The sequence below is a fragment of the Phoxinus phoxinus genome (assembly GCF_949152265.1).
Source record: "Phoxinus phoxinus genome assembly, chromosome: 23".
NCBI lineage: Eukaryota > Metazoa > Chordata > Actinopteri > Cypriniformes > Leuciscidae > Phoxinus > Phoxinus phoxinus.
Genome location: NC_136898.1, coordinates 12,063,029 through 12,080,917, shown reverse-complemented (window position 1 = coordinate 12,080,917; position 17,889 = coordinate 12,063,029). Strand labels below are relative to the sequence as shown.

General features: G+C 36.0%; 1 protein-coding gene across 4 annotated transcripts in view; it reads right to left on the bottom strand.

The window, feature by feature from the left end:
• Positions 1-17,889, bottom strand: part of LOC306991278 (uncharacterized protein) — a 54,159-nt gene that overhangs the window by 33,310 nt on the left and 2,960 nt on the right. For all 4 annotated transcript variants that reach the window (XM_079598998.1, XM_079599000.1, XM_079598999.1 and 1 more), the window contains 3 exons: positions 7,004-7,113; positions 4,557-4,630; positions 3,854-3,997 (listed from right to left, as the gene is read on the bottom strand). In XM_079598998.1, coding sequence (XP_079455124.1) covers positions 3,854-3,981 — 128 coding nt within the window. In that variant the 5' untranslated portion in view covers positions 3,982-3,997; positions 4,557-4,630; positions 7,004-7,113. The remainder of the gene's footprint in view (positions 1-3,853; positions 3,998-4,556; positions 4,631-7,003; positions 7,114-17,889) is intronic.

The following is a 17,889-nucleotide window of genomic DNA, read 5'->3' as shown; positions in this document are numbered from 1 at the left end:
GTGATGCCTTTTCAAGAGTGTTCAGAATGGTTAACAAGTTGCTATGCCATTTTAAGAATGTTCAGAATGTTAACAAGTTGCTATGCCATATCAATAGTATTCAGAATGTTTAACAAGTTGCTTTGTCAATTCAAGAGTATTCAGAATGGTTATATCAAGTTGCTATGCCAATTCAAGAATGCTCAGAATTATCAAGTTGTGAATCCATTTCAAGAGTGTTCAGAATGGTTATTAAGTTGCTTTGTCAATTCAAGAGTATTTAGGTTAAAAAGTTGTGATACCATTTCAAGAGTGTTCAGAATGGTTAAAAAGCTGTGATGCCATTTCTAGAGTGTTCAGAATGGTTAAAAAGCTGTGATGCCATTTCAAGAGTGTTCAGAATGGTTAAAAAGTTGTGATGCCATTTCAAGAGTGTTCAAAATGGTTAAAAAGCTGTGATGCCATTTCAAGAGTGTTCAGAATGGTTAAAAAGCTGTGATGCCATTTCTAGAGTGTTCAGAATGGTTAAAAAGCTGTGATGCCATTTCAAGAGTGTTCAGAATGGTTAAAAAGTTGTGATGCCATTTCAAGAGTGTTCAAAATGGTTAAAAAGCTGTGATGCCATTTCAAGAGTGTTCAGAATGGTTAAAAAGTTGTGATGCCATTTCAAGAGTGTTCAAAATGGTTAAAAAGCTGTGATGCCATTTCAAGAGTGTTCAGAATGGTTAACAAGTTGCTTTGTCAATTCAAGAGTGTTCAAAATGGTTAAAAAGCTGTGATGCCATTTCAAGAGTGTTCAAAATGGTTAAAAAGCTGTGATGCCATTTCAAGAGTGTTCAAAATGGTTAAAAAGCTGTGATGCCATTTCAAGAGTGTTCAGAATGTTTAACAAGTTGTGATGCCATTTCAAGAGTGTTCAAAATGGTTAAAAAGTTGTGATGCCATTTCAAGAGTGTTCAAAATGGTCAAAAAGCTGTGATGCCATTTCAAGAGTGTTCAGAATGGTTAAAAAGTTGCGATGCCATTTCAAGAGTGTTCAAAATGTTTAAAAAGTTGCGATGCCATTTCAAGAGTGTTCAAAATGTAAAAAAAGTTGTGATGCCATTTCAAGAGTGTTAAAAAAGTTGTGATGCCATTTCAAGAGTGTTCAGAATGGTTAAAAAGTTGCGATGCCATTTCAAGAGTGTTCAGAATGGTTAAAAAGTTGTGATACCATTTCAAGAGTGTTCAGAATGGTTAAAAAGCTGTGATGCCATTTCAAGAGTGTTCAAAATGGTTAAAAAGTTGCGATGCCATTTCAAGAGTGTTCAAAATGGTTAAAAAGTTGTGATGCCATTTCTAGAGTGTTCAGAATGGTTAAAAAGTTGTGATGCCATTTCTAGAGTGTTCAGAATGGTTAAAAAGTTGCGATGCCATTTCAAGAGCGTTCAAAATGGTTAAAAAGTTGTGATGCCATTTCAAGAGTGTTCAGAATGGTTAAAAAGTCGCGATGCCATTTCAAGAGTGTTCAAAATGGTTAAAAAGCTGTGATGCCATTTCAAGAGTGTTCAAAATGGTTAAAAAGCTGTGATGCCATTTCTAGAGTGTTCAGAATGGTTAAAAAGTTGGTTTGTCAATTCAAGAGTGTTCAGAATGGTTAAAAAGTTGCGATGCCATTTCAAGAGCGTTCAAAATGGTTAAAAAGTTGTGATGCCATTTCAAGAGTGTTCAGAATGGTTAAAAAGTTGCGATGCCATTTCAAGAGTGTTCAAAATGGTTAAAAAGCTGTGATGCCATTTCAAGAGTGTTCAAAATGGTTAAAAAGTTGCGATGCCATTTCAAGAGTGTTCAAAATGGTTAAAAAGTCACGATGCCATTTCAAGAGTGTTCAGAATGGTTAACAAGTTGCTTTGTCATTTCAAGAGTGTTCAGAATGTTTAACAAGTTGCTTTGTCAATTCAAGAGTGTTCAAAATGGTTAAACAGTTGTGATACCATTTCAAGAGTGTCCAGAATGGTTAAAAAGTTGTGATACCATTTCAAGAGTGTTCAGAATGCTTAAAAAGTTGTGATGCCATTTCAAGAGTGTTCAAAATGGTTAAAAAGCTGTGATGCCATTTCAAGAGTGTTCAAAATGGTTAAAAAGTTGTGATGCCATTTCAAGAGTGTTCAAAATGTTTAAAAAGTTGCGATGCCATTTCAAGAGTGTTCAAAATGTTTAAAAAGTTGTGATGCCATTTCAAGAGTGTTCAGAATGGTTAAAAAGTTGCGATGCCATTTCTAGAGTGTTCAAAATGGTTAAAAAGTTGCGATGCCATTTCTAGAGTGTTCAGAATGCTTAAAAAGTTGGTTTGTCAATTCAAGAGTGTTCAGAATGGTTAAAAAGCTGTGATGCCATTTCAAGAGTGTTCAGAATGTTTAACAAGTTGTGATGCCATTTATAGAGTGTTCAGAATGGTTAAAAAGTTGCGATGCCAATTTAAGAGTGTTCAGAATGGTTAAAAAGTTGCGATGCCATTTCTAGAGTGTTCAAAATGGTTAAAAAGTTGCGATGCCATTTCTAGAGTGTTCAAAATGGTTAAAAAGTTGCGATGCCATTTCTAGAGTGTTCAGAATGCTTAAAAAGTTGGTTTGTCAATTCAAGAGTGTTCAGAATGTTTAACAAGTTGCGATGCCATTTCTAGAGTGTTCAAAATGGTTAAAAAGTTGCGATGCCAATTTAAGAGTGTTCAAAATGGTTAAAAAGTTGCGATGCCATTTCTAGAGTGTTCAGAATGCTTAAAAAGTTGGTTTGTCAATTCAAGAGTGTTCAGAATGTTTAACAAGTTGTGATGCCATTTATAGAGTGTTCAGAATGGTTAAAAAGTTGCGATGCCAATTTAAGAGTGTTCAGAATGGTTAAAAAGTTGTGATGCCATTTCAAGAGTGTTCAGAATGGTTAAAAAGTTGTGATGCCATTTATAGAGTGTTCAGAATGGTTAAAAAGTTTCGATGCCATTTCAAGAGTGTTCAGAATGTTTGTTGACATTTCTAAGGTGTTCTAAACAAGTTGCTACACCATTGCTACCATGTTCTGAATGGTTGGTTAACGCACTGCTATGCCATATGGTGGTGTGAATGGTTGATAGCATGTAGCTATGTCATTTCTAGGATGTTCTGAATGGTTATCACGTTGCTATGGCATTGCTACAGTTTAAATGGTTGTCAACACATTTGTATGTGGTTGCCTTAATTTAAGTCTATGCAATTGTTTTGCTTCGAAAAGTAATAGCACACCTCTCCTCAACAAATAGCACAAATGGTGCAGTACGATGCGTTGTTTTGAAAAAGTGTTTGATCAATTAGTGAAATAAAAATACATCAGATTGTGGGATTCTTTGACACCAGTTTCCAGAACAGTTGGTTGTGTTTACAAGTGGATGAGGCTATTGTGGTTAAACTCCTCTCAGTCATTATCACAGTTGCCATGGCGACAGGTCACCTATTGGTTGCAGATTAATCAGAGGGATAAACCATGTGATAGGTTTCCTTGGTAATGCCTGTAAATTATAGGCAAAAAGCCACCACCTCTTCCTGGAGTATTATGGGATTGTGCTATTTGTGAAATTTCATTCATTCACGAGTTGCATGCCGAGTTTGTTTAAATCTCTAACCATAAGTATTAGTACTAGCAGTGATGCTTGTTTAACCAATCGCCTCTAATACTATTCAATAGAAGTTTTTGAGAAAAGGAGAACAAGAAACAGGCATCATGTGAAACATGGGGGTGTGGTTGTGGATTGAATGCAGGAGAGAAAAGAGGAATAAAAAGAGTGCTGGAATAAAAGATAGCAAGAGAATAAGCAGGTCAAATGAAAAGGTGAGAGAGAGGGAGGCATAAATGTGATATGACCCACCTGACTGCTCTTACCATTGTTGAGTGGAACATTTCTGCAAACTTCTCAAAGCCTTCATCACGCGGGCCCGTCCCTGACAACACGGCAGCCTGGGCCGTGAAGAACGCAGGGGCCTCCCCTATCGCCATTCCCACACCCTACACCCTGTGAACACACAGGCACACAATCAATGACATTTTATGACTGTATATATGACTGTGCATAAAAAAGGAGTCGCGTGATTTAGGATTATTTCATCTGAAATCAAAAAGCATTGTTCCGTGGCATATCAAATTATGACAGCTAAAGTTCAGACGAGTTTTCTCCTCTCTCGCGCTGTTGTCAGGCTGACATTAATAGGTCTGTTATTTAATCTGGACATCCTGCCTCACATCCTGTCTCTTCAACACAACTGGCTTTGATGGTGGCCGACACTGCATTACTCACAAAGCAGTTGGCCCTAATCTCCTGGGCAGCTGTCCTATTCAATGCCACTCAGTAGGAGGTGTTTGGTTAGTGTGAGTGTGTGTTCCACCTGCCCCTTGGGTGGGGAGTGTGGAAAGCCCACTAATGTCTACAGGGGGTTTGCAGGGTGGCACAGGAACAGATGAGCTCTGCAGGAGAGGAGAGCTCCACTTTCCCTGATAAACCGCAGCCAACATGGATGGATGGGTGTGTGTGAGCGCGTGTTAAAGCAAGTAAGCCTTGCCCTGAGAACCCTCACCTTTGAACAGACGGGAACACGTGTTTGTGTGTATATATGCGACATGAGTTCTGCCCCCTTCACCGTAGAAAGCCCTGAGGGTGAAAACACACACACAATAATGTGTAGTTAATGTCTGTCCTGCCAATGACAGTGCTAAAAACAAGAGTTATGACATCGTCAGTCTCCTGAGACTGGGCGCAGCCTGGCAGACAGTCTGGCACTGCCAGGTGTTTCGAGACCAATATTGCCTTCACTCTCGCTTTGCTTTACACCAATGAAACTAACACAGGTTAGGCACAGACTCAGAATAGAAAAACTGATTTTGGAGGGGGGGTAAAATAAATTCAACCGATAATTTAGGAAACCCAACAAACACAGGCTTTTTAACTTGTCTGAATGCATTTAAATGTAATTTGAAACTATAATAGTAACACATACATTATTCTTTGTATTAATCTCAATGTATCAATCTAATATGAATGTACGCTATTTTTGTATTAATCTCAAAGTGTATCAAACTGTCAACTTCCGAAAGATTAAGAAAAGCCATATTTAGTGTTACTCACTGAAAAAGTACATTTGTTACATCATTTCTTCATCTGTGATCAAACAGGAAAACTGCTAATTGTACATTATGAACATACGTGATTGCACAATAAATGATTGTACAATGACAAATTCTGGCTTTGAAATGTTATTACTATTTAATATTTGACAGCTCATGTAAAAAACTGCAACACAAATTTGAAAAAGTATTTGATAAATATAATAAAAATGTATATTTGATCAAAACCAGTGTTGTGAGTTTGGGGCAGAACTACATGTTTGTCTGACCAATGGCAGACACCTGGAATGGAGTGTTTGAAACAGTGTTTGTTACACATAAATTGCATACTTCACCTTTAACGTAGTATAAAATAACAGAAAAGATGGGTGACAGAAGCCTTTATAGCGTATATAGAGCAGGCCGAACTCAATCCTACATCCCCACAAGCCAAATGCTGCACCCTGACAAGCACAACATCTTTTTACAGTGCAATATATTTATTTTTCACAGAGATTTCTACAAGAGCAGCACATCATGAATCATTTACAATGAGTGTACTACAAAATCATAAACACTGAATGCGGCAAAACATATTTACTGTGTGGAACAAACATCCTGATGGTCTCTATATCTATATCTCTATATCTGAAACTAGCAATTTCCATGAATTCATGATTGGTTAGAGATTTATATACATACAGCTCATGATACATGCTTTGGAATATGACTAATCAGTGCTCCTTTTGCATGTCTTAAAGCTGTTAAACATTTCTGGAGAAAGTCTATTTTGCACATGACGTGTTGATAGACATGAAGTGATAATGACGTCACAGATATTCGAGTGCACTTCTCATTTCTGAGTGGAAAAATAGCTCAAGAGCATCATTTACTGGAGGCTTCTCAGCTTTTCTTCTCACATTTGCGACCAAAGCGCTGTTTTTCTCCGTAATCAAAACTTCCCCAGAATTTTCTAAGAAAGCAACAAGCCTTTGGACTGAAGATAGACCTACGCGGGGTTATAATCAGCCAATCAGTGATTCCTGCATACTAGGCTTATCTGCACGCTAGCGCAAGGTTAAGAACTCGCGGTGCTAAAGATCATAATCTTTCTCCAATTATTTCAAACAAAATATTTTTTTGGGGGGACACCTGATGGTCTTTATTTTAAAAATGTAGATTTCTAATATAAAGATGAAATGATAACAGGACAACCAGTAACATAGCCCTGAGGTTTAAAGCCACAACAGTAAACACAATGTAAGCAAACACTCTGCATACTGAATGAGGTGAGTGGCAGGAAGATGGCAAGAACATTTCTAGATCAGTCTGTACCAGCTTTGCCTTGTCAATAGATTCACTTCCTCAATGGGTCGCGCATTTGCGCGTGTGATTGGAGGAGCGTGTGTTTAAAGGAACAGGCTGTACTACTCATAGTAAAAAAATGCTAAACCACATGTCTGGTGCGAGAAGTGTGAAACCACTAGTAAGCAGCAGCAGGGAAATTCACAAACATTGACAGGTTCTTTCCCCACCACACACACTTATCATTCAGAAAAAAATAGACCTCAATGAAATCAGACCTTAGTATTAATAGCATTAAACTGGGCCATGAATCACAAGCAGGCCCAGGCAGAATCTGCAGCCTTTTTGGCCGTTCTTTCGAATCTGCTGAATTCATTTTAACATGTAAAAAAAAAAGCTTATTGGTAGCTAAACGCATTCTCGAACCAGCCAAAATATACCGTGGTCCGAGAAAAAAGTCTGAGATTACAGTCAACATATGGAATTTGTGGGGTTTCTGACAAATTCAAAACAAGGAAACTTTATGACATCAAATATCAGAGATATAAGAAATATCACACTATTTATAAGTCACTAATACTGTGGCATTGAGGCATTGACCATATGATTTCCTTGCCTCCAGGCAGCCGTGTGACTCTTCTGCTGTCCAGATCTGGTCAGTGTAGGTTGGTTTGGTGGTGAGTTACACTCATGAGCAGGTAGCATCACATGGGCTAGGTGACGACACTGCAAGACAAAAAGAGGGAAAATAAGGTTCTGGATAGGCATTAACAAATACGCCTACATCATTTTTTATATTAAAAAGCCTATACCAAAAAAAAAAGAAAATAAGAAAGAAAATTGTCATTTACTTATTTGGTTCCAAACCTGTATGACTTTCTTTCTTCAGTGGAACATTAAAAGAGAATCAGAATGTTTGAGCTGCTATCTTCAACACTGTGAAAGCGAATGGGAATCAGGGGCTGTGAAGCTACAAAGCATTTCAAGTCTGATGACGCCTAATTTTTATATTTATATTTTATTTAAAAAAAAGTCAGAATCTTGCTTTGAAAATCTTGCCTGACAGTTGTGGTCACCATTCACTTTCATTGCACGAAAAAGAGAAGCTTGAACTTATTTTGTGTTTCACAAGAAATGGTAGAATTTTCATTTTGGGTAAACTGGTCTCTAGATAAATCATTTGAATATCAATATTAACATTAGGCTATATAATTTTTTTTTAAATATGCAAAAAAATATATTTGTATTTCACCACTAAGCACAACGGTCTGGTGGTTAAAAATCAGTTTTAAACACACATTTTTTTTTTTTTTTAGAAATCTAATATGTATGTAATAATGTATTCATTTTGGCTTAATAATTTTTTTTTAATGTTTATAATATTTTGTTCCAAAAGATAATAATTCTGAAAATGTACAATAATGAAGTACTAAAGTATGCAATACTTTCCTTACATCAAAAATACATGTGTCATTATGTTTTTGTTGTTTGGAAACCACAGTGATGAGGGTCTATATGAGTCCTCCCCGCTTTATGGCTTACTTGTCACATTACAATAAAATAGCATGTTTGGTGATGCCACGCCAACTTTTCACAAATGTTTTTCATGAATGAATGAATAAATGAATGAATCAATTAATGAATAAGCCATTTATATAGCGCTTTCATATGCACTAGCCTTTAAATGAAACAAAAAATAGTATTTAATTCAGAAATTAAAAACATATCAGACCATAGAGGTGGTGTAATGCTGTAATGTTTCGCACGAATTGCATTTGAATAACTTTTTAGATCGAGACAAAAATGAGCGTCACATCATTAACCCTAGTAACACATGAGTGGGAGACAGAAATGGAGGGAGGTGATAATTGGAAACCCAGGGGGGCAGAAACGAGCCCCGGATCAAAGGAGGAAAAGAAACTCTGGGGAAGAAACGGCCGTTATAAGGTTGAGTGTCCTGCACCTGTGCCAAAAAGCCACAGAAGCATGAATGAGCATCAGAGAACTTTCCGTTATACACACACAACAAAAGCACAGAAACACACACGTTCACTGCTGCTTCCCTGCAACCCATTCATATCACAAATACAGAAATGATGTGTCACCAGCCAACTGTGGCTCCATGTAAGGTATGCATGCTGAGAGTGGGAGGGGGAGAAGATGCAGTGACCCCGTGACCTTAATCAGAGGTGAAGCTCTCATTACCCTATACCTAGTTCCCTAAGTTGTGAATCCAGGCTCTAGTGCACCTCTGTCGACATTAAACAAATTGAAAAAATACAATTTCATTACATACACAAACTAACAAATAAAACATAAAAAGAGGGGCTCAGGTTAATCTTCTAACAATCTCTGCATACTACTTTTTTAGATATTTTCATTTTCATGCACATTATCTTTTAAAGACAACTGAATGATTACTCCATTTACACACAGGGTTTTATGGTACTTTGAGGCAGGAGGGTACTTCTATGATACTTTCAAACTGGAACTGATAACCAACAAAGGGGTTCCCTGAAGGAAAAAAAAAAAAAAAAAAAAAACTTTTTACATAATTTTTTTTTTTTTAACAATGTCCTTTTACAAAAGTTGACAAGCAAACTTAAGAATTTAATGATATGTAATGTAGCCCTGATAACTATTTTTTTAATGAGCATATAGTTTTCTGAAAAGAATTCAATTGTTTTCAGACACTGACAACCTAATTACATTTTTTTTTAAATCCATATAATATTTTAGCAATTTGCAATATAAAAAAAAAAACATTATAATTTTTTTTTGGCAATGATGATTTTATTTGCAATATCACAGTATGTATTTTTCCATACAGTAGCTATAAATGGGTCCTATGCTCTAATATATGTAGCCTACAGAGAAGACGTCAAAAAGTTACGGTGACGGTTAAATTCCCGTCTGATATTATTTTCACTTTTACATGAGCACAGCTGCCGTTGGCCATGTTTGTTTTGATTCTGTTGCGTTTTTTTCCCCCTTAAAGGAGTCCTGAGCTTGTTTCAACACATCTTTACACACACACACGCACAGCTGATGACCAACATCCAGCCTGTCCCGACAAATCGCGGAGAGCACAATATTTGAATTGACGACGATACGTTCTCCGACACTCAACTCGCATGCTTCAGCACGGCTCAACGCCATTGGCCTTCTTATTGTGTAAACATCGTGGCTCTTTCAGGTGGTTTGTTTAGGACTGATTGGTTATTTACCAGGGTGTAAGAGAGGAGTGTTCGCTGACGCACATTCTACAAACAAGCCAGAGGAGGATTATGCAATTGAATGCTGAAAAGGCCTTTTGCAACAGGGCGGGGATCTGACTTCCGGTACAAAGTAGGGCAAAACCATCAAGACTAACCCAGGACAGAGAAACAGATCCTTTAATAATGGCATTAACACCGGCGGGCATATTCCTTTCGAGTCAGGAATGCTTCTTGGAGAGAAATCATACCAAACTGTGACTTGTTCTCCAGGGTTATCATATAGGTCTTAATGAGTCAGAGTATTCCTGATATTGAGCAAAGGCGAGAGCTTCCTCAAATCTAATGAGTTTGTGAGCATTACACAACAACACGAGGGATTCTGAGGTTCAGTTTGCACCTTCGAGAGGATTTGTCGCAACGGCCCATTACGCCAAATGAAAGGAAGATGTTGTAATCGTTTGACAGTGAAGATTTCACTTTTTAAAAAGGGAAACCACTGTGATAGTGAGAGAAGAAACAGATGTAGTTAAACCTAATTCAGTATTACTCTCAAAATGCACAGAATGACTTTCGCTTTCGGCTCTGTAAATGTGAGAGAGCTCCAAAAAATGTTTTAAGTGATTAAATGTGAGAAATGATGAGCATTTCTGACTGTATTGCGTGCATTAGAAGGGTTCACCTCTGACCTGGTGTTCTTTTCAACTTCACGTTCAGAGGTCTCATTGTCTTGAAATGCCATCTGTGTGTAGAAATAATATAGTGGGGAGATGAACAAATAGAGCAGAACACGTGTTAAATGAAAGTCTTAACTTTTCAGAGTTGTGAATAGAAGATATGTGTGTTTACGTAAATGAATGCACAAACTGAAGTTCTAATAATTCATTTCCTTACTCTGTATACATCCTTAAAGATTAGGCTAGATGCTCTCAGTGTTTGAAGGTAGTTGATGAAAAACTTTTTAAAACTTAAGAAATTTTTTTATAGAGTGGGTTCTAAAGAGACCACAATAATCTTTTTTTTATTTAAAACAAGAAATAAATGGTTTTAAAAGTTTTAGAATTTTAAAAGATATAAAACTAAGAAAAGGTATATTTAAAACTAAGAAATATTTTATTATGTATAAAGTCAGCAAACAAGTATTTGACACACCGAATTCTATTGATAACATGATCTTCACTTCAAATAAAAAGGGAAAAAACTAATACTAAGACACTCTGAAATTCAAGTGCATTTTTTTACCTTTTCACTCAAATTGTTACTGATCATTTAATTAGCAGCACACAAAAAAAAAAAACATAAAAAACAACAACAATGCAAAACAGAAGCATTTTCACTAATGGACTTTTGCACCCCACATAATATATTAATATATTGCAGGTGCAGTAAATTGTCACCAATTTTTTTTTTTTAGCTTTTCACAGTCTGTGTGGTGTGACAAATTATATAAATTCTCTCAATTCATATATGACATTAAAACGGCATGCAAAATTATACAATAATTACATTAAAAAAATCAATAATAATAACTATGAAGTAAACTGGAAAACTTATTACACAAGTACATTTATCTTGATTATCAAGGAGATTTTAACTATATAGATTTAGATTTAGAATATATAGTTTTTTTAATTAAGTTTTCTAAATAAAATGCATGTCTAAATATTTTTTCTTACCTTACAGGCAATAAAATCATTTTAAAATGTCATGTCATCTACCCTTGATATTCTGAGTCTGGTGTAAATTTAAGTTTTGCAGCAGCCATGTTGGAGTTATACACTACATTTATAAGTAACAGATTCAATTGGACTGAGAAATTGAGAACCAGGCACTTGGCTCTTAATCTGAGTGGGAGTTTGCAATCGTCTAGCAATAACAATACAAGAGTAGGGGATGAGTGGAGAAAAGGGGAGTGAATGTGAGAAGATGCGAGGAAAACAAAGAGACAAGACGGGCGTTGGGATAGCGGCCTCCACACGGGGAACCGTTTACCCTCCCTGACGTTACACAGGGGGGGAAATAGTTGAATTATGTCAGCAACTGTGAAGTCTATAAAATGGCCTAATACTTGTCTTTTATTCCACAATAGCCCATCTGCACCAAACACCGGTCCAGAAGTCTAAGCCATGGGATAATGGAAAGAAAATAGCGGACATTCTTGTGGCGGCCCACAGAAACCCGGGTCGTGCAATAAAGACAGGCGAGATCACTAGTAAAGTGTGCACGTTCAAACAGGGGAAAGATGCAGCCAACTCTGCCACATGTGAGGGAAGGACGCGGGGTCTGGCAGCCCTCTCTTATGATCTGTGAACTGCCGGCCTCAACTGATGTGGAGCTATGAAAAATGAAAGTGATGTATTATTGCTAATATGAGAAAAAATGTCTTTATTAAGATACCCATCAGACTTTTATTAATGTTTATTTTTAATCTCAAAGGAAACAGGAGGAAAAAATAATAATCCTGACCACATGTGCAATTTGTAGCACATGCATAATAAGAAAAACAAACATAGGATAACTTATCATACCTTTTTTATTCAAGTGAAAATGTGACGTATGTGAAAACGTGAATGTATACGATTTGTGTTGAATTGCATACACATTTTCAGTTATTTTGGATTACACTGTTGACATAGTTAACAAACTAATGAACTTGTGATGCATATTTGTCAGAAAACGGGTACGATTTCTGTACACTCTAAAAAATTCTTGGTTGTTTCAACCCAATTTTGGGTCAAATATAAGCAAACCCAAACGTTGGGTTAAAAAATGTAATTGAAAAATGTAACCCAACGGCTGGGTTTGTCCATATTTGACCCAAAATTGGGTTGAAACAACTACTCATAAACCATGTTTTTAAATACACGCTAAAGAATCAAAAATACAGAACTGGTGTGCATCCCAAACACCCAGATTGGGCTCAGGTGCAGGACAACTAAGTAACGTAAACGAAAAAAGAAGCGTGAAGTCCGCACAGTGAAAATAGCTGCTTTCATACAATGTTTCATTGTGCCTGATGAAGAGCTGAGGGTCGAAACGTTGTGTTATTAATAAATTCATTTGGAGCAGCTATTTTCAGTGTGCGGACTTCACGGCACGCTTCTTTTTCCGTTTAAATACACACTGACCAGATTTATATTTTCCCTCAATAAATCCAATTTGTTTCAATATCATACATTCTCACTAACTGAATATTGCTTGTTCCACAGCTAGCCATATTTAAAACATGTTCATACTTAAAAACGGAATACATTTTATTGTTTTCTCAGTTAATAGGTTTCTGATAATTCAAAGCAATTTGAATAAATGCATTTTGAAAATATGATTTTATGATTTAAGTCAAATGAAATAGATGCAAATTGTTAATAATAAACTATGCCATATTTTTTATTTTGTTTGTTTTTTACAAAAATCTTACACGTTTCATTTATGCATGACTGACAATTGACAAATATTCTCACATTAAGTTTATTAAAACCGTGTAATTTTAATGGTGTTTTTTAATCTTATTTTATTTATTACTTTTCATATATTTACTATAACTGAAGCAACCTGCTGTTTTCAAAGTAGATTGTTCAACCATCTAATACATGCATTAGGTTGATAATATAATATTAGACAATACACAACTGACAAAACTTAAAACAGTTTGCGTTTACATTTTGTTTTACTTCAGTGGAAAATGTATTGATTAATTGACTTTAAATTCTCTCTCTCTCTCTACATTATATATATATATATATACACACACACACACTAAAAGAATGCAAAGTTAAGGTAAAAATAATAACTTAAGGTCTGTATCAAGCTTAGACAGTGAGGTCATATGTGGCACCAACAAAGCTTCTGTGAAATTCACTTTTACTTGATTTGTGTATAGGAAACATCATCCAAAATCACGTTGGACTGCATGATCAATCGCTGATGACAGAGAATGTTCGGATTGCAATCTGGACAGTGTATGTGTGTGTTTTAGTGACTATGAGACAGCGTCCCCTGGGTTGAAATAATGTGTGGTTGGGTGTGTGTGTGTGTGCATGCGTGGGGGTTAGTCCATGATTTATCAATGTGGGATTTTCAACCACATGAGCTCATTCTATTTCCTCCACCCACTGCAATGCCACCGGAACACACACACATGCTGTCCGGCCCAAGGACAATTAGGTGAGGCCGTCGACGACACAGACCTCAGACAATTCTTATGACTATACATGGCATTAAAACAGAGACAATGTGCATCGATTGACTGGTTACATTCACATGTGGTCTTTCATGCATCACAAGATTTCAAGATAATTAAAAGTCCAGCCATTTATGCCCTAATTTGTTTTGATCTGTCGGGAGGAAAGGGAGTGTCCTGCTCTCAAGACATCAAGCGGCACAAACACCAACGCCTTTGTAATTCATAATTTATTGGCCTCATCATGAACAAAACTGCCAAACTCTCCTATTCAGAACGGCAAAGAACCAGATTCTCTCGCTACTGGAGTATGTTCTTACAAATATTTAGAGACAATGGTCTGCAGGTGACATCAGAAACTGACAGAGAACAGGAACTGCAACTGAAAAGTGAAGTCAATTTACAAAGGTATCATTAGCTCATGCATTATCTAACATAAACAATGAGAAATATATAAGCATTTATTAATTATGTACATATATCTAATGTTGCTAGATACAACTTTTTGTTTAAAAACATTAGTAAATGTTGAAATGAACATTAAGATTAATAAAGGCTGCAGAAGTATTGTTCAATGTTAGTTCATGTTAACTCATTAAGTTAATGTTCACAAATGAAACTTTAATGTAAATTGTTTCATTTGAACATTTTAGCTGTGGTAATATAATGTGATATTTATGTCACACAAATGTAAAAAATATTAAATAAAATTAAGATTTAAAATAAATACACTGTAAAGCAGTTAAGACCTAATAAGCTCAAATACATGCAAACTTCCAACGGGATTGCAGACAGGGATTCGCCCCAATTCATTTGCATACAGCAACTGAAAAAGAACGCCTACTAGAAACCTACAATCTTACAGTTCAACAAACATGCACAAACATAAACACAGAGGCTATTGACACATTGTTTTATCAGCAGAAAGTCAGACGTGGGCTGAGTGTCATGTCATAGTCCTTGTGAATGAGAAAAATGAAAGTGATTGTTTCATTCATCCCAAAAACAAGTTTATTCAGATATAAAATGAGCTTTTGTCTATGTTTAAGCAGAAAAAAAAAAAATTTAAAAAATTGAGAGAAAAAGATGTTGGGATCTCGTGCCGAGCATCGGTACTGCTTCACCTTTAACACATAATCAGGCACGTCTGCACACATTTACACCTGTCACATCACCCATATGAATTGGCTGTTTCCTTTCGTGTGTCTCAAATGCGGTTTCACGGCCCTGAGCAGGTACAAATCTGACTCACGGCTCAAACCCACCCACAACCATGAATGACGCGCTCGGTTACAATGCCGTTGTGAGGGGATTGAGGGGACAGGGAGGGGTGAGGTTTCTGAGTGTGTATTTGTGTGCACAAATGGTGTTCACGTTTAGGACTGCAAGTGGATTTGGGTTAGTTTAGTAAAGTTCATGTCAGACACAAAAAGAATTTCCCAAAACAGAGAGATGGGCTTCAGAATCTGGATCATGGTAAATAGTGTGTGTAATTTTGTACTTGTGTGTGCGTGTACAGGTTTGGCTATACTTGCGACAATTGCAGAAGCCAAATGTCTTCATTTAGCATATAGTGAAATATCATGACTACTGACTAGTGAGGACATGTTACTGGTCCTCACTAGTAAAACATTTTTATTTAAATAGTGTTTTGCACATTTCTGGGATTGGTATGTTTAGGGGTTGGGTTAGATAATATAAAATATAATTTACTTGATATAAAAATCAATGGAAGTCTATGCAATGTCTTTACTAATATAGTGAAACAAACATCAGTTTGTGTGTGTGTGTGTGTGTGTGTGTGTGTGTGTGTGTGTGTGTGTGTGTGTGTGTGTGTGTGTGTGTGTGTGTGTGTGTGTGTGTGTGTGTGTGTGTGTGTGTGTGTCCAGCCTAAACAAATTTATTTGAAAATATGCCCAGAAGTTTGCAAACTCACATAAAAACTATTTTGGGGGGAGTACCTCAAAATGAAAAAAAAAAAAAATGAAAAATGAAAAATCTTACATAAAAACAAAATCGTACATTTTAAAATTTATTTATTTATTTATTTCAGGTTTAGAGATTGGTTCAAATTTGTCTAGTCATTTGAAACCAATTCAAATTTATTTTATGGCACATCCACATTAAGATAGCAAGAGAAATGTGTTTTCGTGCAAGTTAATGAACAGTTAACAAATAGTTAATTGTTCTGTTAAATGTTTTAACCAACCTGTTCGTTTTTGTTCAAATGTATATTAATCATATTATTTATATTTTAATAATATTTTAATTTTAAGAATAAAATTAAATTGCACAAATGTAAAACTTTTTATCATGGTAAACAACAAATCTGAGAATGAAGTTTGAGACACAAAAAAAGCACCAAACATAAAAAACACTGAAACACAGAAGAAACTTTAGTCTCCTAAAGCCTTTCTTTTACATGTCAAAACAAGATAAACACAGACAAGAAAAAAATCTTTTCACTCTTTATAACTGCAATTAATAAGTGAATACATTAAGTGGAAAAAGTATATAGGCCTAACGTTATTCGTTTTTTAAAGTTTGCGAATAAACAGCGACGTACCAAATCTATTGGAAGACGATATGAAATATAATATCACTGTACACTGACCCAACCCTGATATTTTTATTGTCATACTTGCTTACAGCTTCAGGGCACCAACTGTGATTTTATTTAGGAGTCTTTTTAATTTGTGAACACATTTATCACTTTCTTTAGCCGGTGTAAAACTTTATATAGAGAAATGCAGCGTGCTTCCCTTAGTGATGGATGCCAGCTGCGTTATTTCAAATGGACTAATAGCCCTTTTCCTCACATCCTACAAAAAAAAAAAAGTGTTTCAAAGCTGATAGTAACACACGATATGTGGAGGAAAACTGCCAGACACACACACACACACACTCTCTCTCTCTCTTTTATGAGATTGCCTAAATGACGGCTTACGTTCAAGTGTAAATGTTGAAATACAATGCATGTTTTTATGGTCAAATTTTTTGATTTACAGTACAGTGTGGTAATTTCCAAACTGACAATAAAAGTGCAATGACAACAGCCATTACTATAGTCACAACAATCACTACTTCTGTGTTTTTTGAGCATGGTACCATGATAATGCCATGTTTATTGGACATGGTGTTTCATAAAGTACCAAGGTGTCATGTAAACACTATGGTATGTGATATATATATAAATATTATTTGCTTATTTAATACTATTAGATTACATTATATATATACACACTTTTTTTTTTAAACACACATCATGGACATGTGATTTACGGTACATCACAGAAACTACTATACATTATACATTACTACTACTATGTTCAAAATAATACATTACAAATTGTGTAGGGATGGTTTGACCAAATTTTTTTTTAATTCTGTCATCATTTAGTCCACCTCATACCCCTGTATGCCCGCTGGTTGAAGTTATAACAACTGACTTTCCTGCGAGGGGGTAGAGTACACGTGGTCCTGCCTCCCACTGAGAGACACAAAGGGAGATGTTGGGGTCGAACTGTGACTCACACGCGTCTCTGAGATACAAGACAAAACAGCCATCAGAAACAAATCACGAGAACTTCATAAAGACCTTTATCACAGCGCTCGTTCAGTAAGTAACAGTCTTTAGCAGCACCCAATGAGCTGGCGATATGGGTCATCTGTCATTCATTAGAGACCAGTAAAAACTTACAGCTCCATAAATTTATATTGAACATTTTCATCACAGTTTTATGTATCCTTTCCATATTTCTGATGGACTGACAGCTCCATAAGGAAAGAGTGACTTCACAAGAGTGGGATTGAATTAACATCAGGTCCTCTTTAAATAATGATACCGTTCACCCTCTGCTGGACAACACCGAGAACTAAACGTGCGGTGTCCTTTATCACTTACTCAAAACTCGGTGGATCAAACAGTCAGACTCAGTGTACAAATTTATAAAAACAAATGTGGTTGTGAAAGTAAATGTGTTAAACGCACTAAATGATGATGAATGGGGAAAATGTTCAGATTATATTCCACCTTAAAAAGGAGAGAAAATAAGACTTTAAATTTTGCATAAACAAAGTAGTTGTAAATAAGTTCAATACAACTAA